Below are 27948 nucleotides of genomic sequence, written 5' to 3'. Positions count from 1 at the left end.
TTTGAGAGGCAGTAAAAGTTAAGCCAAAACCTTTTTATTCAAACTCGGAATGGGAAGCATAATGTAATTATAAAACAGTGGATGTAGTGAACTTACAATGAACAGAACCTCATTTTTATACAGTATTCTCTGCTTATTTCCAACCCATGTAGACCCATTTTTCTAACAGCAGATTACAATACATTAAAAGAACAAATGTGATATGCATCTATAACGTAATACATCAACATTGATAAAAAGCAAAATATATAACTCTATAGTTAAATAGGAGATTGCATACGGTTTAGGTTCCTGAATTATTAAGAAAATACAATTCACTTTCAGAGAGTCTAAGTTTTTGGTTTACTTTGAACTGACATAAGATTTCATAGGATTCTTGTCCCATTCAGGCAGTGTGGATAGTTTGCTGCTGGTTGCGTCATCAATGGGCCATCCCCAGCACTTGAAGAATGGCGCTAGGTTTTTATTAACTGCATGAGAAAACTTTTCTGCCCAAAGATTCATCTTGACATTCTTGTTATTGCTGACATTGGTCATTGTTTGGTACTCTGAGAAAACCTTTTTAAAGGGGTCCCACCCGAAGCCTTCTTGTAGCTGAAAAGGTAGAAATAGAATAAATTGTGTTATTATGATTATTATGTAAAATTAATTGTTCGAAGTTATTTCAATAAAGTTGATCGGTCAAAAAACTTCATAGTATAAGCTATATAAACATTAATAGATATCTCACAGCTGATGATGATGGTATGATTACTTTGAAAATCTATTTCCGAATGCCTATATAATTCTGATTAACAGATAAGTATTTTATGAGTCAGGCAGTAAATCTTTTAAAAAAGATTATACAGTATTCCGATATTATTTTTTTTAAAATAAGTACACCATCCTCATCAGGTGTAAGAGATTTATTTAATATATTATGTAGTTTGTGTTCTGAAATCTGGAGACCGTTTCTCTCCAAGGGGGCTTTCCGTACTTTAAAACAAATTGCGTATGGGCCCAGGATGAAGAATGAAAACTAAAAACCTGTACTCACTCCCCAAACTGGCATCACTCCTCTGCATTAGCTTTTATGTGTCCTCAGGCTTCCTGACACAAGTAAGCTTACCATTAGGTATTAATAGGCTGCAGCCTTCCCATTCTTTCTGATCAGGACCCTGAGTCCATACACAATAATTTACACTGAGAGCAAGTGTATTTAGGAACACTCATTTCACGATAATAATGCGGTCTAAACAGGCTGCCAATCATCCAATGAACAAAATAAATGCTTGCTTTTCAAGTTAAATGATCTTTTGCTGTGCTCAAAAGATCATTTTTCTAAGTCCTGCATAAAAAGGACCTGTGATACCAAGACAAATATCTCTGAACAAATTAATAAACTGCATGTATGTAAGTACTTGGATAAGAATACAGTAATTAACTAGAGCCAGCATGGGTTTGTAGCAAATAAGTCATGCCAGGCTAATCTAATTTCCATCTAAGATGAAATCACTGACTGGGTAGATCAGGGTAATGCGGTAGATATAATATATCTCGACTTCAGCAAACCAATTGACAAAGTATCTCATACTTTTCTTATTGAAAAAATGACCAAGTATGGGATTGACAAGGCTACGGCTAGGTGGATTCATAACTGGCTCAATGATCGAACTCAAACAGTGGTAATCAATGGTTGCTTATCCAAGTGGAAGAGTGATTCAACTGGGGTACCAGAAGGCACTGTGTTGGCCTTAGTGTTGTTCAACATTTTTATAAATGATCTAGAAAAGGGAACTGTAATCAAATTTTCAGACAATGCAAAGCTAGGAAGGATAGCTATCACTAGAGAAGACAAAGAATGGATTCAGAAGGGTCTAGAAAAGCTGCAACAATGAGCAGCGACAAATAGAATGGTATTTAACAGGGAGAAATGTAAAATTCTACATCTGGGTAAAAAAAATGAAAATAACATCTAAAGAATGGAAGGAATAGAAGTAAGTTACAGCATGTGTGAAAAAGTCTTGGGTATACTAATAGATCACAGACTGCACATGAGTCAACAGTGTGATGCAGCAGCAAAAAAGGCAAGCAATTCTGGGATGTATAACAAAGCATAGAGTCTAGATCACGTGAAATAATTATCCCCATCTACTCGTCTTTTGTCAGACCTCATCTGGAATACTGTGTCCAGTTCTGGGTACCGCATTTAAAAAAAACATTGAAAAACTGGAGCAATTTTAGAGAAGAGTGACCAGGATGGTGAATGGACTGCAAACTATGTCCTACGAGAAACAGTTAAAAGATCTGGGAATATTTAGCTTACAAAAAAGAAGGCTATGAGGAGACTTAATAGATATCTACAAATATCTGAAAGGATGTCAGTGTAAAGGGATCATCCTTATTCTCATTTGCACATGGAAAACACGAGAAATTATGTGATGGAACTAAAAGGGAGGAGACACAGATTAGATATTAGAAAAAACTGCTTGACAGTGAGGGTAATCAATGAGTGGAACAGGCTGCCACGAGAGGTGGTGAGTTCTCCTTCAATGGAAGTCTTCAAACAAAGACTGGACAGACATCTGTGTGGGATGATATAGTGAATCCAGCATTGAGCAGGGAGTTGGACACAATGACCCTGGTAGTCCCTTCCAACTGTAACATTTTATGATTCCTATGACAATCGCAGTCTATGTGCACTGAACAATCAATTACAGTTTGCTTGGTGCACATTGGATCGCCAGCTGTTTAGCGTTGAAAAATCATAAAGATTTATAGTAGAGGAAACCGCTTTAGGCAATGTACAGAAGGCTTCCTTTAGATGCAGATGCAGCTGCCAAGTTTTCCCAGGTAAAACCGATTCAGAAAAATAGTAATGGTCATTTTATTAAAACAGCTTTAAGCTATGTGCACATGTTGTGTACTGCCATAACAAATACTTTGCAGCGATTTGGCAGCACGTGCGCTTCAAATCGCTGCAGAAACACTGCGTAATGGATGCAGTGTGTCGGCAGAATAGATGCCGATTTCACGCTCTCTGGATGCTGCCTCTCCCATAGACAGAGTGGGAGCAGCATCTACAGCGCACAAAATAAGTGACATGTTGCTTTTTTGAGCGCAGCGATTTGGATCAAAATTTTAGCATGCAAATCGCTTCGCTCTCAAAAGCAACTTGCGGATGGATTATGCACAATCTTCATAAATTATGCTGGGGACGCAGGACGCATGCGTCTACTCTGCAGTGCAATAAGCAGCGTAAACGCATGAAATTAAGCAACGTGCGCACACAGCCTTACTGGCAGTTTTGACATTGTTCTCTGTTCTTGCTACCATTGGTGTCTTTTACGCTATACTTAGCTTAGAAGCCACCCAAAGAATAAACACGTTACTTCTTTATACCCTGAAGCGGTTGAAAGCAGTGACATAAGACGGATGTGCACAGCAAAGTCGTTTTGACATTGCTGTGAATTATGTTCATTTTTGTGGCGCTTTTCTGGCACTTTTTCAAGAGGATTTCGGGCGGAATCTGCCTGAAAAAAAGCCATTGTGTGCACATAGCCCAAAGAAGGAACACACATATGGGCTATTCTCTGGCTGAAAGAAAAAAAATGATGGGCCAAATCATAAAAAAATGAACACCAGAAAACTGGTGGTAAAAAGTTGCAATTAAACACGCAATTGTGCAAAAACTTTACGACTTTTGGGGTTTTATTCCAGCTCGGGCAGCTTTTTGAAAACTAGGTGGAGCTTAGTGGAATGGGCTTGGCCTACAGCAACTAAACAGATTCACTATGATTGGATTAGAGCCCATTTTCTGGTGCACGGGCAGCTCTTGGTGTATTTGGGGTAACTTACTCAAGCGGACTCTGGATCAAGACTAGCATACCAAACGCCATTCTTGATGAATCACCCCCCCATCCTAGAATGTTGTTTTACAGCAATACTTTACATTAAAAAACACAGGTATAGGAGACTATTAGGATTTTATATATTTATTCCACAACTTGAACGATTATTTTAAAAGTTATGCCTAAAATACCTGAAGATATGTCTCAAGCGCTGTCCATACGCTCCACTCATTAAGATTGGCTCCATTCTTCACATACTGCTTGATTCGGTTTTCTCTGGCGTCTGGCTTGAGGTTGGGGTGAGCTTTATCCCTTGAGATTCCCAGCACTGTTTCATGCACATATACTGCCCACAGGTTACAGGTGGCTTCTGTGGTGTGAGGAGGGAATTCCCAAACTCCTCTCTGCTCATTGTGACCAAGCTCATGTATCGGCCCCCACAGATCTTTCTTCATTTCTGTAATGCTTACTAATGTAGTGGCTGATGGTAAATGACACATTATTGGGTATCCAGCATGCATCCAACCTATAGTAATAAATAAAAAGAACATGTTTAATGTGAAAATAGAAGGTACAACCACTCTGCATACAAAAAATACTTTATTTCTACACATGTTCTACCCATATAACAATCATTAATGAAAACCTGTCAACAGGATTTAGAACTATAGAGTAAAGACATGGTAATAACGGCACTGTGATGTTGATTAAACTGATACCTGCAGTGAAGGAATCTGATCTCTAGTTGTTAAATGCTCTTCATTTAAAATTTTCATCTGATGGCATCTTCTGTGCCTTGGTCTGCATCATGGCGGGGCTTGGGGGAGGGTCTTCTTCTGCTTCTCTGCCCCTCCACCTGCCTCCTTTGTTTCTTCTACAGGTCATTGATTATTCAGTGACCTGCCTTCTTTTTGAAATTCTGCACCGCCACCATCATTGCGGTTTGCGGCGCATGTGCAGTGTGATTCTACAAGTGGTCTGCAGGTCTTCAATAAAATGGTGCCAGAGGTGGCACATGCACAGATCGAGATTTCAGCTGAATGACCTCTTCAGTAAGTCGTAATCTTGATCTGCGCATGCACTGCCTCTGTGCCATTTTATTGAAGACAGTCTGTAGAATCACACTATGCACGGTCTTCCATAAAATGGCACTGGGAGTGGCACATGTGCAGATCGAAACTTTGGATTAATGAAGAGATCATTGAGTTGAAATCTTGATCTGCGCATGCGCCCTTTCCGGTGACATTTTATTGATGACCTGCAGAGTGACACTAAGCACATGCCGCCCACCGCAATGATGGTGACGGTGCAGAAGTTCAAAAAGGAGGCAGGTCACTAAGTAATTAGTTACCTGTAGAAGAAACAGAAAAGGTAGGTGGAGGGGTGGAGAAGCAAAAGATCCTACACCCAAGTCCTGCCCCAATGCACACCAATGCATAGAGGACATCATCAGATGAAAACTTTAGAGGAAAATCATTCAACATCCACAGGTTGGATTCCTTCACTGCAGGTATCAGTTTAATCAGCCTCACAACGCCATTATGGCCATTACTTTACAGAGTTAGATCCTGCAGGCAGATTCTTTTTTAAACAAAATTATTACATGAATTCTTAGAATTTTGTTCAAGACTAGTGAAAAGAACAAAAATTCTCAAGAAGATCGACTTACCAGCTGAGATTTGCACATCCGTAACAAATCTTTCCGGACGTGGAAATTTCTTTGGAATTGCAGCAAGATCAGCTATAGCTTCCATGATCGTATCCCACTGAGCCATTAAAGCGTCTGGATCATCCAGTGAGCGGATTGCATCAGAGGGGACAGTAAGGATAATGTTCTCTGTAAGAAGCTCAGCCCAGGGAGATGGATATTTCCGAATTTCTTGCACCCAAGATGAGTTGCTAGTTTTACCTAATAAAAGATAAGAATTTCAATGTAATTGTGTTTTCAGGAGTTTTTCGTTCTTCCATTGATTTAAAGGGGCAAATATCGCCGAATATATCACTTTTAGAGGGAACCTAACTGATTCTGATTAAATTGAATCTGAGTAGAATTTTCGTGACTTTGCTGAATCTGACAATATGTGACATTTCTGTCATTCAGCTAAAATTGCACTTGCCATATTACACATTACAGAATATTGTATTAGTCTTAGGGGTACTTTGCACACTGCGACATCGCTACTGCGATATCGTCGGAGTCAAATAGAAACTAACGCACATCCAGCGCCAGTAACGATGTCACAACGTGTAAAGCCTAGATGCGCCGATAAACGATCGCAAAAGCGTCGTAAATCAATGATCTGTGTAGCGTTGGTCATTTCCATAATGTCGGATCGACCGCTGTTACGATGTTGTTCCTCGTTCCTGCGGCAGCACACATCGCTGTGTGTGAAGCCGCAGGACCGAGGAACATCTCCTTACCTGCCTCCACCGGCTATGCGGAAGGAAGGAGGTGGACGAGATGTGTACGTCCCGCTCATCTCCGCCCCTCCGCTTCTATTGGCCGCCTGCCGTGTGACGTCGCTATGACGCTGCACGACCCGCCCCCTTAGGAAGGAGGCGGTTCGCCGGCCAGAGCGACGTCGCAGGGCAGGTAAGAGCGTGTGAAGCTGCCGTAGCGATAATGTTCGCTACGGCAGCTATCACAAGACATCGCATGTGCGACGGGGGCGGGTACTATCGCGCTCGGCATCGCTAGCATCGGCTAGCGATGTCGCAGCGTGCAAAGTACCCCTTAGAAGGAACAGATATTAGATCACATGATTAATTGCAGCCAATTAATCAGCATGGGGTATCATGGCCTGTATAAAAGGTTCAGAAATGTATCAACTTACTCCACTGCTCGGCTGGCCAATAAGGCCTTAAAGATGAAAGAATAATGACATGGCCGATACCTCACCCGACCTAAACCCCATTGACGTCTGGGCTCTTTTTCAAGTGGAGATTTACGGTAAAGAAAAACAGTCACCTGTCTGATTAGGGATGCTGAGGTTGGTGCTGCCCAAAAGCTTGATCATCAACAGTTTAATAAACTGACAGACTTCATGGATAGAAGACTCATGACAGTTATTGAAAAGAAGGGGAGCTATATGGGTCACACATACATTATATATATAGAATTATATAATTTTTAGTTATTTATCTTTTTAACTGTCCGTAATGTATCTTTATATAATTTTGAGCTTTTTGGTTATTACTCTCACTTTAACAGGTGAAAATAAACAACTGAGATGGGAAAGTTAATGTTTTTCATTTAGTTGCATAATATTTCTGCACACTAATAGTTGTACAATGGTTGTGCACACACAGATATTCTCTTTAGAAAGGCAAAACCTCATTTTTACTTTCTTAAATATTCAGGTTTATTAACCTTATGGATTAATCAACGGCACTATAGACAGCAAAAATACAAATTGGCTAATAATTGTTCACCCAGTGTATTACTCTAAATTTACGTATGTGCATACCACGCTGATACTGCTGCCTCCGGCCTGCTGCTGGTGTTTTTTTTATTGGTGTTTATTAAGTTTTTGATGGCTCCTTTTTAGAAGGTGGAAATTGTTCAAAAAACAAAAGCTGATTCTATTGCAGTAAATGTGTATGATAAAAAGAAGTGAAATAGATGGTATAATGTAAACAAAAAATACCATGGCATCTGGCAATAAAAATGTAGAAGCCATTAGAAGGAACGCATGACCAGGTGTGATTCCCCATAATGGCTGGCAGATATTAGATCACATGATTAATTGCAGCCAATTAATCAGCATGGGCTATCATAGCCTGTATAAAAGGTTCAGAAATGAATCTGCACCACCATTAGCAATAGTACATCCAAAAGCAGGTCACAATAGTCCTCCTTTGCCTCCAGGAATCATATTATTGGGAAGATAATGTAGGACGTTATGATCTATTTGGTTCATCATTCATCCCAGTCCCAAGAAGAGGATGTTGCCTTTGACTCAATTTTTTTGTCAATTTCAGTCAATTTTCTGCCCATTCTACCTCCTCGTCTTTGACCACTAGTGACGTGCTTTGTCCTCTAAGCCACAGTACTCTGGGTGTAAAAGAAGATAATTCACAACTTCTATTTAATGCATTGGATGAGAACAGCCAGCGTTTTGACTTGCATGAGACTATGGTGAAGGACATGACTGAAATGCCTAGCTGTGATGGCAGTAGTAGTTGGGGCACTAGCAGCCATGATGGTAGGGGCACTTGCAGTTATGGTGATGGCACTCAGAGTATGGGCACGTTTAGTGGTGGAAATCAGGAAGGAGAAGAAAGGTACTCAAAACATTTTCCACACTGAGACACGTGTCACCTGATTAAGGGATGACAATGATTATGTGGCCGACAGGGTGAGCAGGTGATGTTAGAGAAAGAGGTTGGTAAAAGAGTAGAGCTGACATCTAGCTAAAATATCTGCCCAAGGCAGATCTGCTTCTATTGCGGTCAGCTTGAGAGAAGCTAATTGTCCAGGCTCAACAATGCCTGGAAACTCTGCTCAAGGTCTTGGTGGTTGTAAATCCCATATGGGTCATTTCCAGTGTGGGAATTCTTTTCCACATTGCCAGGCGTTAACTCTTTTGACCTGTGCAGGCTCTGTAGTAGGAAAATAAGCCATGGACCTCCCAGCACAAATAGACTAGGAACTACAGGTCTCTATCAGCACTGGAAGGAGCATAATCTGCTCATATGTTAAAAGCAAACTGGCCAGTAACATGAGCAAGTCTCAAGACATTTCTTCTCATTGTGATCGTCTTTCTGGTAGTCAGTTATGATACTGTTATACGCCTCCTTCATTGCAGCGTCAGTTACTCATACTCATGTGCAGTCAGGAAACAACTACTAGTGCCCAGTCATCCAATTGTGTGTCAACTCAACTCCTAGCTGGTCAAATTGCTGTTGGTGCAGTCGCTGCACTACCGCTTATGCTATGTGCTTATTTAGTGATTTGAGGATTTTTTAAAAGTGGATCCACTAAAAAAAACACCAGAAAAATAGCTTAAAACTGCTTGATTTTTTTTTTATTAATTTCAAAGTAAATCTTTTTTGCTGTTCATATGTAGATTTTTTTAAACATTTTTTAATTTTTTTGTCACTTCAGGCATTCAGGAAACAAAAAACTACTCCAAAAACTTCCCAAAGAAGGTGCGTTTCCTTAATTGGTTTCTTCTTGAAACACTCTTAAGGGTGCTTTACACGCTGCGACATCGCTAGCAATCACGTTAGCGATGTGATACGCCAGATCGCAGATGCGATCTGCCGAGATCGCACATGTGACCGGCGCTATAAAAACGACCTATGTGCGATCTCGACAGATTGCATCTGCGATCTGGCGTGTCACATTGCTAATGAGATCGCTAGCGATGTCGCAGCGTGTAAAGCACCCTTTAGTGTTTGAATATCTCATAAAATTTCCATGTGCACACAGCCTTTGAGAATTCCACTGCCTCTTGGAAAATGATGAGTGCGCTCAGACTGTAAAGATGATATCCAACTGCCATTATTGATAATAAAAAGAGGTGCCCACTCTATGCTCTCACGTGCAGTAGAATGGGGCCTGCAGCGGTCTACCATTGGGCTTGAAAGAGTGCACACCTGTGTCAACATGTGGAGCAATAATTACAGCCATGGATACATGTTTTTCAGAGACCACGTGGTATATTTTTTGAGTGCACGTCCTCAACTATCATAGTTGGTGACACCTCCATGGTTAGGCACTAAGTCTGTTTTCGACACCCGGTAGTGCCTCCTCCACATTCTCCTCAATGGACATATCCCTGTTCCCAACAGCCAGAATACTGCACTCACTCCCCGCCCTCAGTCTTTTTGTTTTTGTGAGTTGAAGCACTGCCTTGCTATCCTAAGCTTCTGAGCATGGGTGAAAAAAGCAAAGTCAAGGACAAGTTGCTACTCTATATAGATAAGCAAGTTTCTTCCTATCAACTACAAATAGTCAGTGTCAGGAACATTGTGGTTGAACTCCATATGGGCAAAGTACCATATACACTCGAGTATAAACAGAGTTTTTCAGCCCATTTTTTTTATGCTGAAAACGCCCCTCTCAGCTTATACTCGAGTGAGGGTCCCACAAAAAATTATTCTCACCTGTCCTCCTTTGCAGTGCCGCAAAGCATTTAATTGAAATAAAGCGCTAATGGCAGCGGCGGCATCATGTACCGGCTGAGATCACCTATGTGCCTGTGATCTGGAAGAAGCAGGTAAGAGGACACCGTGGGAACGGAGAACAGGCGAGAAGAATCTTTTTTGTGTGTGTGTGTGTATATGTGAACAACGGCATAAAAGAGAACCAGTAGGAGGACATTACTAAATGATTGGCACATTACTACAGGGCACAAGGATAGGCCCATTACTACAGGGCACAAGGATGGGGCACAGTACTACAGGGAACAAAAATGGGAACATTACTACAGGGCACAAGGATGGGCACATTACTACAGGGCACAAGGATGAGCACATTACTATAGGGTAGATGCTAGAATGTATGGGCTCCTTCCAGGTATGACATATATGGGGTGTGTTCAATATGCAGCCCGATGTTTCCAGACAGAATATACATTATTTTATAAGTCCACATGGTCACAGAGTTGTTTATAATAGAAGGGGTCTGGTGGGAAGACCCTCAGGCGGGGGTGTGCAGGGGGGGAGAAGCCCCCCTTGCAAGATTATAGTTGATGGGAGGAAACATCACCATGCCCACCAACCGAGCCGGTCACGCCCATTAACCATGCCGGTCAGACCCACTAACCTGGAAGGAGCCCATACATCCTCAGCTCAACCATTACTACAGGGCACAAGGATGGGGCACATTACTACAGGGCACAAGGATGGGGCACATTACTAAAGGGGACAAAGATGGGCACATGACATTTTATTGGTATCTATTATTAAAATTTACCAGTATCTGCTGCATTTTTACACCCTAGGCTTACACTCGAGTCAATAAGTATTCCCAGTTTTTTGTGGTAAAATTAGGTGCCTTGGCTTATGCTCAGGTCGGCTTATACTTTAGCATATATGGTAAACATGCTCCCTTTCTGATTCATGACTTAAATTTGATTGAGTAAATTTTCATTAAAGAAATATAATCACTTGAAGAAGGTGGTGCTCATGTCCAGTGTTTCAGCTGTTCTATTTCTGCAACGCCTGGAGGCCATTCTTTGTCACATAAAAATAGACTTTCCAAACACCACATGATTTGTGACGTTTCAATGCGGTGGAATTCAATGCTGCATATGTCAGAATCACTGTATGAGCCGCGTAAAAAGCAGTGATGGACTATATAATGCAGCTGGCAAACTGGAGTTTGGATTACTTTGAAAATCAGCAATAGTATGAGGGACCCGTGGTACCTACTGAGGCCTTTCAAAGAGGTTACTAATTTTGTCAGTAGAGAAAACTGTGGCATCAATTATGTAGTTTTTCTCATTTATATTGGAAAAAATGGTCAAACGTTGCAACAACGGATGATGGAAGAACACAACTTCCCCATGTCCATCACCACCCTGGGGCTATTTATTATACAGCAGATACACAACATGTGTAGAAACACCAGAACGGCAGGCATTTGCCCCCAAATAGGGATATTTTTGAGTGTTTTTTTATTTAACAAAGCATAAAAAGTCTGACAGTGCAGTGTATTATTAACCAAGCTTTTGTTTACCACTGATTACTATACAATAAACCAAAACCATATATGTTCATGTAGCTTTGACATTACTAAGGTTGTCTTTGCATTAAAAAGCTTGAAAAAGGTCCTAGGAGTCCACATTGTGGTATAGTACAATAATTGGAGGCTTTGGAGTACTTTTAAGAATAGATTTGCAGAGAATTGAATTTCCCCCGCAAATTTGGCAAAGTTGACAAGTTTGAATATCACAAGAATTTTTATTCACTATTCTCAATGTCAAAACTAATAATTTGCAATGAAAGCTCCAAAATAGCCTCAGATACAAAAGTGAACACAATTCAAAATGTTTAGATATTTCTTGGTTACTATTGATGGCTATTTGCCGTGAGTTTATCATAATCACCTGTGATGTCGCCATAATAAAAAGTGGTAGATGCGTAACAAAATCTTGGTTCTGAGATATAAGAGTAGCAGCACCATCGATCACAAATTACTGACATATGGTAGAATTCAAAGTATCTCAAATATGACTTGGCTGTGGAGCGCTGCCTTTTATTGTGTCTGGCTCCGCTGACCTTAGGACATATAGAGAAAATTAGGGCATTCTATACTTACCTTTTATAAACATAGGAGCACGTTCTACTCCTTGGACTGAAATCGTAACATTGCCCAGTTGACTTTTGGCTTTGACAATAATGTAAAGAAGTCCGCCCCAGACACAAGATATAGAAAGCTTCTCATCTTCAACGCCCTTTCTACGCACAACCACTGGTGCACGACAATACTCCTTTGCACTACTCAGGTCATCTGAGTGACAGCCAACCTGCACCTGTAATAAATATTATATTTTTACTACAATTATCAGTCTACAGAAGTGATCAGTGGACAGAAAAAGAGACCTCCCTGTAGATTACCTGGAGACCTTTACCCACAGCTGAGGCAGGAAACACAAGGGTTGCTGTTTTCCGAGGAGGCAAGTAAAGTCCAGTACTTCTCCAGGCATCAGCACCTGGGGACAGAATACCCATTCATAAATATGCTGTCTTTGGCCTTCTTTCGGAACTGTTAGGCCTCATTCATAAAATAGTTTTTTTTACGTACGAGAAAAACAGACTGTGTTTCATCAGTGATTTTCATTACAGTTTCAGAGTTTGGTTGGATCCCCATCACTTTTTCTCGTACATGAAGTAAAAAAAAAAAATATCTCCACCTTCTCCTTTCTAATAGTCTGTGAAAATTAGATGGCACTAGGATGATATTTAAGTGCTGTTCAATTTCTTCACCGACCCATAAACTTGTATTGCTGATTTTGACCTGACACTTGGATCAAAAATGAACAGGTCTCCACAATTTTCCAAGAAGAAGAACCGTTCCGTACAAAATCACTGACATGTGGACAGCCCTATTCACTATTAACAGGTATGTATCACAGATAGTACTTGCACATGAAGGCCTTAGATATAATGATGGAAGTATTTTTTCCAAGTCTTTCTTATTGTGTTTTTACTGTATTGAGGCACCATAAGGAGGCCTACAATGTGTTTATAGCTCTAAAGTATGTGCCATAGGGATCCTTTACAGACTGTGTACATTGCACCAATCTTACATGAGCATATTAGACGTGTATTTATAAACCCATGTTACAGTCATTTATGCTGGCTCAGACTCAAGCCTAATGTCTAATAACAGGATCATAAGGAACAATGACACGGTCATTAGGTCCGCAGTCTGGTTGGGACTCCTGACTATCATTTATTTTTGCCATGTATTTTATAAACTCCACTCAGATTTGTGAATTTTATTTCTGCCACAAGGGAAAATTTTGCTTATAGTTATAGCTATGAAAAATATCTTTAAGGCCTTATTCACACATCTCTATTCATCTGTATTCATAAGCTAAACTTAGGAGTGGCTCCAGAATTTATTATTGGTGTGACTCTTTAATTACAGTTTTCTCTCTGTAAGTCCCACTCCCAATTTTGACTTGCAAACACAGATGCAAAACACTTGCTAAATATTGATGAACGGCGTTATGTACACTGACCTATAAAAAGTAATGTAGGCACTGTCGATATGAACCATAGAAACCAAACAGATTTCAGCTTCTAGTTTATGGGAAGGTGAACAGATTCCTTGGATTTAACTGTACTTTATATTTTTCTACACTGTTCTCAAATTAGACTAAAGCGGGGTTTACACGCAATGACATCGCTAACGAGATGTCGTTGGCGTCACGGCATTCGTGACGCACATCCGGCCTCGTTAGCGACGTCGTTGCGTGTGACACCGCAGGAATGACCGGTAACGATCAAACATACTCACCATATCGTTGATCGTTGTACAGTCGTTCCTATGCCGATTATCGTTGCTGTTGCAAGACGCAGGTTGTTCATCGCTATGTGTGACACCGCAGGAACGAGGAACAACATCGTACCTGCGGCCGCACGCAATGAGGAAGGAAGAGGTGGGCGGGATGTTCGTCCCGCTCATCTCCGCCTCTCCGCTTTTATTGGGCGGGCGCTTAGTGACGCCACTGTGACGCCGCATGAACCGCCCCTTAGAAAGGAGGCGGTTCGCCAGGCAACAGCGACGTTGCTAGGCAGGGAAGTATAATGTGACGGGTGTTAGCGATGTTGTGCGCCACGGGCAGTGATTTGTCCGTGACGCACAACCAACGGGGGCTGGTACGCTCGCTAGCGATATCGCTTGCGATATCGCTGCGTGTAAAGCCCTCTTAAGACTAAAATATCCCAACTACCCTTCCTCTTTGTACGCAAAAATGTTTTATTAGCAATGAAACAGAGCAATGTCTTCTCTTCCGCTCTGCTCTGTTGATGGGGTGTCTCTACCAATGTCATGCTAATTGACAGCCGACTCTCCTCTTCCTAACTGTGGGGAGCCAGCTGTCAATCAACATGATGTCTGCAGTGATCTTTAGTGACGCTTAATTGACAGAAAAGAGAAAGAGAAGAGAAAGAGCTGCTCTGTTGGCAAAAGGTGAAGTAAAGCTGTGGTGCCAGGGGTCGTCGCTGTGCAGAACAAACAGATAGTTAGCAACTATCTGCCTTATTAATTCTCACGCCATTAAAAAAAAATAATAAAAGTCCTGGATAACCCCTTTAAATATAGGCTCATCTTTAAGATTATCAATTTTAAGCTTCAGTGCAAATGATATAGTGGCATGTAAGTGCTTGTTTACATGTCCCACACTAAAACTCCACTCATGATGCCTCACTTTACACTAAAGTTTAAGGAAAACTTATAGTTCATTTAATCCCATTTTTCTCAATAGGTTAGTTAGTGAAAAAAGGCATGAATCCTGAAAGAATGCTATAGGCTGTGCTCCTGCAAATAGTACTATAAGAACAGTGTTCTGCCAAATGAAAAAAAAAATGTATACCATATATTGGTACATATACCTTTATCTCTTTTTTGGGGGGTTGGAAGAGGAATAATATTTTGCCTATGTAAACAAGCCCTAAGGTAAAGAAATACAAGATTTGATGATTAGAGATGAGCGAACCCAAGGTTCAATGTTTGTTGTTCGTACCGAACACAGACTTTACCAAAAAACAGAGTTCGGGTTTGGAGCTTGGGTGTTTTATGTATGGAAACCACTCATGCAAACATCACTGTGCTTGGGTACGCTCGTTGCTCAGTCCAGTGGGAGCCGATTGCAGTGTTTGATCAGCTCGAACTGGGAGTAACAACAGTATGATCAGATGTAGTGTACACACCCCCCCAAAAAATGTGGCTAGGTGCATGTGGGCAGAGACCCGAACAGCCGAATTAGTGATTTCCACTGAGATTCAGGTCGAGTCTGGGTCCCAAACTGAACTTTATTTAAAGTCCGCTTGCACCCGCCAAACCAAACTTCCACCGGTCCCCTCATCTCTTGATGATCTGTACAAACAGAAAAACATTGTGAAATTTAACATGAATATAAAATATACTGTCAGGAATGAGAAAAGTACTTTACCAGGGTTTGTGCCATCAATCTGCACTGTAATAGGGGGTTTACATGGACCACCATCACATTCTACATCGTGTAACTTATCCATACAGCTGACTTCTTGGGCAAGACACATCATGAAAGCTTCCTTAGAACAGCTTTTTGCTGGACACTTTTTGCTGACATTTGGGATACTACAACCATGTGCTAGATGTATCAGTTCTTCTTGTAGAGAAGATATGAGAGGGCTGGCTGGCATCCTCATGAATGTTGAAATATCTTGTCTGAGTTTAGACAGCCAATCGGTCATTTGTTGTGTTATCGGAGCCCCACTACTCAAGTCACTTAACAGTTGAGAGACAGCTCTAGGAAAATGGTAGGTAGTAGCTTCTGCTTGAGGATCCAAAACTTTATAATTGCCCTGAGATACTGTCCGCCCCAAAATGGTGATTCCAAGCTTATTGAGGACCTTGTTTCCTGGATATTGAGAAAGCACGTTTGGATTAGAGTAAGACCAGTACCAGGCATGGCCACCAATGAGCAGCCCACCACCTTCTGCCACAAACTGCTGGATTTTTGCTGCCTCAGCATCACTGTATGATGTGCAGCAGTACACACTGAGATCAGATGCTAAATTAGATTCCATACATTGTAAACCTTCAGCCTTTAGGACATTTGTAAAATTAGCCAGTGTTTTTATAACACCAATTTTTCCTTGTCTTCCCTTATCCAGCCATGAGATCGCATTGAGTAAAAAGGTTTTGAGCTGTGGATTGCCAAAATAGCCTTCATGTGTCCCCACAACAATACGCCCTCTACCATAATATGCTGCACCAAAAAAACACTGATTACTGTTGGTTAGACCAATTGGAAAAGTCAGAGGTCCATGAAGAAAAAGTTCTGAGGGGACACATTGACCACTAATATCAATGCTGCTAACACCTTGCATAAGATGCTTTAAATCCGCTGAAAAGGTCGCACTGTGGAAAACATAAAAGAAATAAAATGAATATCATTTGGTTTTATTTGATAATTGGATTAATCAGGAAAAGATCTATATTATTACATCTAGTTGATGATAAATAGTGAAGAAAAATCATTAGTACTTACTCTTTGTAGAATGGGCACCATGGTATTTTTTCACTCACTTTAAAGTTCCCTTTTTCTCCACATTGACCGGTAAAATATATCCCAGCCACAGAAGTTATTTTGTTTCCAGGAAAATTGCACAGAACATTGTCTTGCTTGTGGCTTTGTGACCACTGCCAGGCTTGAGCTCCAATGAGAAGTCCTCCACCTTCTTTTATGAATGAGACTATTTCCTGTGCCTGATTATCACTATATCCATTTGTACAGAGAACTCCCAGATCTTTCTTCAGACCGGAGATCTTTTCAACCTTGTGTCCAGAGGCAGAGAGCATCTGTTCCAAGTTATTGAAGTTCCCGTCAACTCCAATTACTGATTCTGACGAAGGTTTCAGCCAAGTTATTGCATTTTTGAGGATGTCCATGAATTGGGGCAAGTTCAAGAATGCCTCGTGGCTCATGACCACAAGCCGACCCTTCCCATACTTGGAGGCAGCAATAAGAACATGTTTTCCAGGACTTGCTATGACTGGAAAAGCTTCCTCACCAGTCAGGAGGAGATTGCAAGGAACATCTTTTCCTGAAAAATGTATACTACAGATACCTTTGACCAGAGAACGGTAATCTTCATTAGCAGCCATTTTCTATGCTCTGTAACACAAAATGAACACTTTTTGTCAGACTTTAACCACCTCAAGTCTAGGATTTGATGTTTTAGGAGTTCTACATCTTTATATTGTTTAGATAGTCAAATAATTTTTTCAATTCTTTTAATCATGTTACATTGTCCTAGTTTTGATTTGAGATATATATATATATATATATAAAAAAAAAATATATATATATATATATTTTTTTTTTATATATGTATATATATATATATATATATATATATATATATATATATATATATATATATATATACACACTCACACAGTGTTTTAAAGAAGTATTCATACCCTGCAAACTTTTCCGCATTCTATCACGTAGCACTCAAAGTCTCAAATATATTTTATTGGGATTTTATGTGATATGCCAACAAAGTAGAAAGTATTTGTGAAGTATAAAGGAAATCCTACTTGATTTTCAAAGTATTTAAAAAATATAATTCTGAAAATCATGACGTGCATTTGTATTCAGCCCCTCGTATTTTGATACACCTAAATAAATAACAAGTGACTACTTGCCTCCAGATGTTACCTAGATAGTAAATTGAGCTCCCATGGGCATGGTTGAGGACATATTAGGTGTCACCTGGAGCTCCCCAGAAACCGAAGTATGGGAACCCACGTGGAGAGCACAGGGCCTGGGAACTGGGAGCCCTGACAAACACAGGTGTAAGAGGAACAGCTGGATGGAGGAGCAGTGCACTGAGTATGTCAGTGTCCCTGCCAGTTAGTGCATTAACCTGCTGATATGAAGTTAATCTGCAGGTTAGTAGCATTCTAAAGCTGTGTGGCTGCTGGACTACATGTAAGGTTGCCAGGAGGTAATGTAGCTTACTCTGTCCGGCAGCCTCCATCTTTCAGTCATAGAGGTGCAGCCAGTGCGGCTTCAGTCACTGCTCTGCATACAGTGAGCGGTGTGCACTCATTGACAACTGACTCATCAGTGCATTAGTGGGCCCTAGAATTATGCATTTGTGAAATTTGTACAAGGATGTGTAAATCTGTGATGTTACAATGTTGATAAAATAGTTAAAGTATCTTCTAAAGGTACACCTAAGCTATTGTATTCAATGATTTCAAACACACTTTATGCAACCCTCCGAGGGTGGAATTTATGAATACACCCTAGTGTGCACTGATCTGCTTTCAGGATAGCCTGGCAAATGCAAAAACTGTTGCTAATAAAATATTATCAGATGTAGCGTGCAGATATGGAGTTCCAGAAGTTATTAAGTGTGATAAAAGAAGCCATTTTACTAGTATATGCCTATAAATCGTGAAAGCTTACAGAATACAGCATACATTCCATACACTTTAACATCCAAAGAGCAGTGGTAATGTAAGAAGACTAAATGGTACATTGAATCTAATACTACAAAAAGCTATTTCAGAACCAAATAGGCCATGTGTCACAATTCCTCTGTGCAGAGCATCTTGCACTGGATAAGCTCTGCTGTGTTTTCTGGACTGCTGAGCTGGCAGGTTGACTGTCTGTGCAGGATTCCATTCTGGTTCTGGGAGGTGTGTGCTCAGGTGTTTCATCTTTCTGGTAATTGCCCTGTTTCTTTACTGAGTATGCTCCCCCAGAACCTTGCTAGTCGTACATTCTGGTTTGGTAGTTGTGCTGTTAACCTGTCTCTTTGCTTTGTTCTGATCTGTTTTCTGACCCCGGACTATTGCTTGACTTCTCTTTGCCTGCTGCCTGTTCCTGTCTTGGCTTTTGACCCCGGACTGTTATTTGACTATGTCTCAGTTTTCTCCCTGAAGTTATTATGTGTCTTCTTGGAAAACTGACCCTGGATCGTGACCTGACTACGCCTGAATTCTCCCTGTGTCCATATGTGTCCTCCTGTTACCAGACCCCGGCTTTCCTGACTACTCTTCCATCTGTTCTACCTGTAAGTAGTGGCTTGCATTACACCATGTAAGAATACCTTCCAATCGCTTTACACACAGTAAGCGTGACCCCTAACATGAAATTCTATTTGCACTCCCCCTAAAACAGGTTTAGGGTTGCGTGCCCACGATCAGAGTTATGTAGCATTTTGGATATATCTTACTTTCGTTGCATCCGCTGCATTCTCCCATGCTGGAGACTTAAGAGACTCCACATGAGAAGATCCACTGTCCCTACAAGGAACGCATGATCTGCAGCCTGGAGAGACTGGGTGACATTACAGAAACATATAAGGAAGAGTTTGGAACCTCGATTTGATGGTCTTTACCAGGTCCAGCTGTCTACACCAACTTTTATGAAAGATGAAGGAGAGTCTACTTGGATATATGCTTCCCATTGTAACAAATACTCAAAAGATGCTCAAAGAGAAGTATTATCCTGTGTCCCTGTGTTATTCTGTATCCAAGGACTGACAGAATGGAGAAGATGGAGAAATTGTTTTCTCCATTGTAGAGAGCTGCCACGCCCCAGGGCCTTGGGATACTCGGTTCTGGGCGGTGGATAACGGGGATCACCGTCACAGGTGGCCATGCCCGGTTCTGTGACCTGGGGTGGACTCGGTAACAGGGTTATTTTGTATGTTACTCATGACGCCACTGGCGGATTACGGTAATAAGATGTCCCGCCGCTGCTGTGGTTTTAGGGACAGATGGTATAGCAGCAAGTGTGTTTGCACCCTCCGCCAGTAGGGGCTTAAGTCCCATGTAGGTGTGCTGCGCCTTGTGATGCGCCAGTAATAGACACGATACAGTTCTTGCAGATTAACTGATATTTACTCACTGGATGTTGCAAGTGCAGTTTAGTATGGATGGTCAACCGACTTTCCTTTGTCCCGGTGCTTATTTGAGACCCAGTTGAGCCCTCCGTGCACATGCAGAGCTGATGGTACCCTTGCCTGAAGCTATCGGTGACCTGCGGCTCTCCGCTCCTTTTCTTTCCGGGCCCAGAATGAAAGGCCTCCCGGTCCCTTATGGGGTAGGTTACTGCTCGGTGCCCTCTCCCGGGTCCTATATATGAGGCTATCTGTGTCCCTGAGCCTATGGGTGGTGTGGTACCCTGGAAGTCACCACACATGGCTGGATCAGGAGACCGCCTGGAGCTGTCGTCTACTCTGGGGTCCAGTACCCCGTCGTGCATAGTACCTGGGATCTTCTGTCTACCCTCAGGTTACTACCTCCTAGTCGCCCTTTAGGGTCTCCTCACAATCCTCACACCCCTCTCACTCACTGACTCCTTTCAACTGTCACCCCTTCAACTGTCGTTTTCCTCTACCTACTCTGCCTAGCAACCCCTATCGCTTCCCACTAGCCACACCCCTTCCCCAGGCTAACAGCTAAGGGATTGGTTCTCACATCTGCCCACTGTTAACCCTCTACATGCTGCGCCCAGTTCTCAGGGAATGTGCCCCTACCTGTGTGTAAGGTGTGGGTTGTCAGCAGAGGGCGTTCAAGAAAGCCTTAGGATCCTGCAGACCACTGGGGTAGCATACCCCAGGGTGCTGCACATCTTCTCCTCATCCTCGAGAATTGGATCACATTATATCACACTCTGATCAGTGTGTTATTTGCATAATTGACCCAACTCTCTTAGATGAGACAATACACGGTCATCAAGAATCAAATATCCAGCATCAAGGAGGATAAAAATAAAACTTGCCATGAATAAGACTCTCTGGTCGAAACGCGTCGGATAGATCCACTTTTTGCACTTGTGCCTCTGTGTCCACTGCACAGTCTGTATGTTTTTATACTTATACAAATAAATACAAGTTTTATTTTTATCCTCCTTGATGCTGGATATTTGATTCTTGCTGCCTTCGTCTCCGCCCGGGCCAGGGCGTTCCTTGCATCGGTGCAGAGTCCAGGAGTGAAGAGGGGTGAGCTGACAAATCTCTCTTTCTACATAATACACGGTCATCTGTACAAAGTCATGTTTTGTTCACAATCAAATTGTAAATTCCATGAATTATCCAAACAGTGGAATAAAAAGTTTGTTAAGTATCATGACTTAACAGTACAGGCAGGAAATGTTTGCGTGGGTTTTTTTTAGTCCCACATGTAAGAGACCTACTGATAGGGAACTTAGATTGTAGATACGGTGATGATGATGTCTGTAAAGCGCTATGGAATATGTTGGTGTTATATAGGCAATGCATAATAGATGTGAAACTAATTACTTATTTAACATCTTAATTTTAATTGGTAATTATTTGTATTCACACCCAATATAATGAGGCCTTTATATAGTTCAAAAATTCTATTTATAATTAGGTTTCATTATCAATGGTATAAATTGGTTTAGTAATTGTTTCAAATATATAAATGCATTTCTAAAGTTGGGTGACAATTAAATAAGATAGAGATCTGGACACCCATATCTGATTATAACATCTAGAAATAGTAGAACAGGGTGTAATTCTGTAGACACTTAAGATGTCGTAAAGAATAGGTCAGATCTTATCTTCCATTTTTCATGTACAGCGGCAGCGATCATTGCAGGGTGAAACCTTGTCTGGGCGGGATCGCACCATAGACATAGGGGGCTCTAGTGTTATTTCCCTCCTTCAGGGGTCACTCACATCCGCGAATCAGTCTGACTTTCATCCAGGACAGTAGGAGGAGTGAAATCCGTCACCTTTTTCTCCCCTAGCATCCATAGGACATGGGCACTGACTCATTGAATCACATGGGTTTGAGTGCAATGCGTTTATTTCTTGCATTGCACTCATCTGTTTTATACACAAGTGGGAGCGAGCCCTCAGTAAACGTCTATGGTGTGGGTGGAATGTGGGTGTGGACACTGAGCGGTGAAGATGATGTCTCCAGGGTGAGGGCTCCTACTTTTTATTAAACCTTGGCGGAAGTTGCTATACCATTAGTAAATAATAAGTTTAATTAGTATTTTAATTATGTTTTTATATGTAGGACTGAGGCTAACCATTGTTTTAGTTTCAGACGTGTAATTCCCAGAATGCCTTGGAATGTCTTGGCTGAAGAGGACATGCTGTCAATTGTAGTTGCACAACAGAAGTAAAAAAAATATTAACTGTTCTTCTTTAATCATAGGGTGCTCCATATTAATGGATATAACTCTCCTCACCTTGAGGTGCACTTGAGAAATGATGGATGCCTATAGATGAAGTGTGATGAGGTCTCAATTAAGTCAGGGGTCACTTCACAACATGCACCAGGGGCGGACATATAATTGGAGCAGCCTGTGCAGTTGCACAGGGGCCCAGGAGATTAGGGGGCCCATTTCTGCCTCCACAGTAATTGGAATTGTGCTTTTTGATGCGCTATTAGTCTGCAAAAAGCCCATATATTGTTCCTTGCCCAGGTGCCCTTTTCTGTCTGTGTCCGCCAGTGACATGCGTCGTACATGTACAGTGCAAGTGGGTAGCGTCCGAGCGCACCCCGATTCAAGGCAGGTAATGGCTGTGTGTTACAGCAGGATCTGCCTCTAACAATCTGCGATTGTTAACTTGTTAATGCTGAAGTCAAACTCTGAAAGCAGCATTAACAGTACACTGGCATGCAGGCACACCATTCTATTGGCCCATCGGTGCGCCCGTGACATGATCGCGGGATGCCGATGGGTTGCAATGACAGCTGGGGGTCTGTTAAAGAAGGAAACAAAAACGCCGGTCTGATGGAGCGCTATAACTGAATAAAGGAAACCAGGGGATGTTTTTTGGGGGATTTTAAAAAAACAAATCTTTTATTAATGGTCCCTTATAGCTACAACGCGTTTCAACAACAATGTTGTTTTCCTAAGGTGAAATCTGAGGAAAACAACATTGTTGTTGAAACGCGTTGTAGCTATAAGGGACTATTAATAAAGGGATTGTTTTTTAAAATCCCCCAAAAAACATCCCCTGGTTTCCTTTATTCAGTTTTAGTGACAGCCGAGCCGCTCGGATCCGGACTTGCCGGGTGGTGGCTCGAGCGTCTCCGGACCCGGGTGCCCCATGGTCCACTTCGATCTGAAAGGGGACTGGCGCTTTAAGGGGACGTAGGTGTACGGCCGGTGCCGTGTTTGAGTTTGTGACGCCACCCACGGGTTGTGGTGAAGGTGGGCACCACTGCTGCGGTTACTGGGCACCCGGGGGAGATGTTGCGCAGCAAGATGTTAACCCCTCCGTGGGAAGGGATGGTGGCCCCGGGACCCGTTGGGGTGTTTGTTGGGCGGTGCAGGGAGGTGCGCGGCCGGAAGGCACTATTGTACTTACGATTAGTAACACACACAAGTTTCTGGTAAACCAAGATGATGGTGGTCGGTGCCCGCAGCCGGCTGCATCTGGTCCCCCACCCGGTTGGTGGTCTCTGCCTTTCTCCTGCACCGTGTTTTGTATTGGTGGGCTGCCTGCACTTCAGCATCAGGAGTCCGCTCCCCGGCTCTGTGGATGTCGGGAGAGCCCTTTGCCCACAGACACTAGCCCGTGGGATCTCTCTGCCTGTGCGGTGGCTTCTATCCCCCTTGTTGGGCTGTTGTCTTCAGTCGGGACTTTGGGTGGGAAAGGACCTAAAGTCCTAGCCTTGATCAGTTAATTAACTCAGTCCATTAGCTTCTGGACCTCGTTTCAGGGTCTGAGTACCCCCCTTTGTGCTCCGGTTTCCAGTCGGTTCCCCGGGTCGGTACCGGCGGGCCACTACCCTGTCCTGGTCCCTTACGGTTCCACCGAGCCGTCTTCCCGACTCCTGCAGGCTGAGGCCACCGTATGCCTCCTAGCCAAAGGTGCCCGGGCTCCTACCCTGGCACCTGTCAGTAAACTGCAGACCTGTGCCACAGGCCTGCTTCCACTCTCGACTCACTCCAAAACTAATCTGCTCTCTGTTTCCCGTCTCAGGCTCTCTGAACTCCTCGGTGGGCGAGGCCAACTGCCTGGATCCGCCCCCTGGTGTGTTCATCAAGCCCTGAGGGGGATGACTAGGGTTTTAGTGGTTGGCTGATGACTCCTTGTTAGGGGACAGGTGTCGTGCAGGGCGCTATCTGTGACTACCTAGCTAGTCCAGGGCGTCACACTAGCGCTCCATCAGACCAGCATTTTTGTTTCCTTGTATATGTAATCTTATGTGGGAAGCCTGGCAGGAGCTTCTTAGAATAAAGGAGACCGTGAAGATAACTAGTGATACAACTGTTGGATACCGGACGCAACGCTACGAGATCAGAGGATCTGCGGTGATGTCACACTGTGTCTGATCACATGATGTCTGGACCAAGAGCACTACAGATACAACGTTAACGTGCGGCAACAGGAGGATTCCAGCAAGCAATATCTAGCCTACTACTGGGGTTGTGCGGGGGCGCACAAACCTTTAAGGTGAGCAGAAAAGAAAGGAAAGCTTTTTAAAATAATAATTCCACTGGTGCTTCTCATTGCACCCCTATTTTTCACTTTCTCCTGCATGTTTTGGGGGTCTGTTAAAGACCTCCATGTTCGTCATTATGGAGCTCCCTTGAAGCCCTGCCTGTGGCTGGTCTTCAAAAGAGACCATGATATTATGCTAAATACAGCATACTGTGGGATTGCTGTATATAGTACAAGAGCTTGTAGTCCTCTACGGGGGGCTAAAAAATACAGTGCAATTTAAAAATATATGTTTTAAAAAATATTGCTCTCTTTCCCCCACTAAAAATAAAATAGTAATAATAATAATAATAATAATAATAATAATAATAATAATAATAATAATAATAATACATCTATGGTGTTGCCACATTTAGAAAAGTCCAATCTATCAAAATATAAAAATAATTAATGCTCACACAACTCTATTGACTGAAAAGTGAGAACGTTACAGGTCTCGGAAAATGACAAAACAACTCAAAATGTTTTTTTTAAACTTCTGATTTTTTTCACCACTAAAATAATAAAAAAAACTTGCCAAGTCTGTTAGAGCCCTAATAGTACTGATGAGAAGAATCATATTAGGGGCTTAGTTCACATCTGTGTATAAAATATCGGTCTGATTTCATCGAGGAGAGCTGGATGAGTTCAATCTGTTTCGTCTCACGTATGTTATGCGAGTGGGCGATTTTACTTCTTGCCTATCATCCGTATGCGTTTTTTTCCTCAGCAGCTATTATTCTACAGTCATTTCCATAACCATTTACCGTGTCCTATGCTACAGAATGGTGATGTAGCTGGAAAAAATGGATGCCACTAGGATAGCTTGTGTGCAGTCCGTTTTTTTTTTCTTGTACCCATAGTCTTGAACAAGTGAGTCTTGTCCGATATACACGGCTACTCACCGCATGCTGGAATGTCTTCCTCAGGCCGATTACAGCCGAGGAAAAAAAATCGCAGATCAGCACTGACTCATTAAATAACATGGGTCTAAATCCAATCTGATTTTTTTATTCGATTGAGCTCGCCCGATTTATACACTAGTGTGAGCGAATACTAATACCGATATCTTCCTACAGCAGACGAGGAGTGGAATCGGCGCAGTCATGGAACATAAGTCCTCGTGTTCTGCAATACATTACTGCCATAGTATAAATAAATAAATAAATCTTTATTTTTATATAGCACTAACATATTCCGCAGCGCTTCACATACATCAGGAACGCTGTCCCCATTGGGGCTCACAATCTAAATTCCCTATTTGTATGTCTTTGGAGTGTGGGAGGAAACCAGCGTACCCAGAGGAAACCCACGCAAACATGGGGAGAACATACAAACTCCTTGCAGATGTTGTCCTTGGTGGGATTCGAACCCAGGACCCCAGCGCTGCAAGACTGCAGTGCTAACCACTGAGCCACCACAAGACTCCAGTGCTAACCACTGAGCTACCGTGCCACCCAGTATGTAATAACATAAGTACCATAGTAAGTGCTGAACTATCTGATATGATTGTTTTATCATGCATTACTTACATGACACTATCATATTTCACAGTGCTTTACAGTCATCATCACTGTCCCCATTGGGGCTCACAATCTAAGGTCCCTATCTCTATGTCAATCAAAGGCGACACGGTGGCTAATTGGTTAGCAGTGCAGTCTTGTAGCGCTGGGGTCCTGGGTTCCAATCATACCAAGGACAACAACTGCAAGGAGTTTGTATGTTCTCCCCATGTTTGCATGGGGTTCTTCCAGGTTCTCCAGTTTCCTCCCACACTCCAAAAAACATACTGAAAGGGAACCTAGATTGTGATCTCCAATGGGGACAGTGTTGCCAATGTGTGTAAAGCGCTGTGGTATTAATGTGACGCCCTGGACTAGCCAGGTAGTCACAGGTAGGCCCTTGCACAACACCTGTCCCTCACAAGGTAACATCAGCCAACCACACAAAACTCTAGTCACCTCCCTCAGGGGGTGTGCCCAGGCGGTTGGACACGCCCACCGAGGAGTTCACAGGTCCTGAGGCAGGAAAACAAGTTTAGTTAAGAGTTTAGTTTGAGGAGACGATGAGAGTGGAGCTGTAAAGAGGAGTAGAGGAGTAAAGTCTGGCAAGTGTCTGGGTCGTAGCCTGGACACCTTTGGCTAGGAGGCATACGGTGGCCTCAGCCTGCAGGAGCCGTGAAGACGGCTCGGTGGAACCGTAAGGGACCGGGACACGGTAGTGGCCCACCGGTACCGAACCGGGGACCCGACTGGAAACCGGAGCACAAATGGGGGTACTCAGACCCTGAAATGAGGTCCAGAAACTACTGGACCGAGTTAATTAACTGATTGAGGTCTGGACTTTAGGTCCTTTCCCACCTAAGTCCCGACTGAAGACAACAGCCCACCGAGGGGGATAGAAAGCCACCGCACAGGCAGAGAGATCCCACGGGCCAGCGTCTGCGGGCAAAGGGCTCTCCCGACATACTCAACGCCGGGTAGCGGGCTACCGACGCTGAAGCGCAGGCAGTCCACTGCTACACAACAAGGTGCAGGACAGAGGCAGATACCACCAAACCGGGTGGGGGACCAGACGCAGCCGGCTGCGGACACCGACCACCATCATCTTGGTTTACCAGAGACTCGTGTGTGTCAATCATTGTGAGTACAACTGTGCCCTCGGGCCGCGCACCACACCAGCACGTCCTTCCCAAACGGGTCCCGGGGCCACTACCCCTACCCACGGAGGGGTTAACACCTTGCTGCGCAACATCTTCCCCGGGTGCCTAGTAAACAGCAGCGGTGGTGTCCACATTCATCCCAATCCGTGGGTGGCGTCACGAACTTAACCAAAAACCACGGCCCCGGCCGTAAACCTACGTCCCCTCCAAAGCGCCAGTCCCCTTTCAGAGCGAAGTGACCCCGGGTCCGGAGGCGCTCGAGCCACCCACCGACGAGCCCGGATCCGAGCGGCTCGGCTGCAGTCGAGCGCGGGGCGGTACATTAACAGCTCTATATAAATCAATAAATATTATTATTATTATTATTATTATGTCTTTGGAGTGTGGGAGGAAACCAGAGAACCCGGAGGGAACCCACATAAATACACGGAGAACATACAAACTACAAACTCCTTGCAGATGGTGTCCTTGGTGGGATTTGAACACAGGACACCAGTGCTACAATGCTAACCACTGAGCCACCGTGCCTCCTAATATGATGGATGCTTTGTACAGTGTATATTAGATTACTTATTGCAGCAGTAAATCTCCCATATCATGGCTATTATCCCAGGCTCAGGAGTAAATGACCGGATCAGACACATAAAGGTACAATAAGCCATATCTTACACTACAGTGCATAAAACACACATACCTGTCACTGCAGACAATCCACAAAGAACATGGAGATATAGACTGCCAACACTGATGTTATATGCAGGAGAGGGAGTGAGCTGTCCCTGTCCAGCGAAT

At 42.9% G+C, this 27948-nt stretch overlaps 1 protein-coding gene across 1 annotated transcript; it reads right to left on the bottom strand.

The window, feature by feature from the left end:
• LOC142303761 (TRPM8 channel-associated factor homolog) lies at positions 1-27948 on the bottom strand. The gene is made up of 8 exons (XM_075345455.1): positions 27851-27948; positions 16547-17173; positions 15464-16416; positions 12399-12493; positions 12100-12313; positions 5500-5739; positions 4022-4356; positions 1-594 (listed from the first exon to the last, which is right to left on the bottom strand). The coding sequence occupies exons 2-8, from the start codon at positions 17161-17163 to the stop codon at positions 343-345; spliced, it is 2706 nt and encodes a 901-aa protein (XP_075201570.1). The 5' UTR covers positions 17164-17173; positions 27851-27948; the 3' UTR covers positions 1-342.

The sequence above is a fragment of the Anomaloglossus baeobatrachus genome, chromosome 4, assembly GCF_048569485.1.
Source record: "Anomaloglossus baeobatrachus isolate aAnoBae1 chromosome 4, aAnoBae1.hap1, whole genome shotgun sequence".
NCBI lineage: Eukaryota > Metazoa > Chordata > Amphibia > Anura > Aromobatidae > Anomaloglossus > Anomaloglossus baeobatrachus.
The sequence above is the reverse complement of the archived record's forward strand: the minus strand, read 5'-3'. Positions and strand labels throughout refer to the sequence as shown.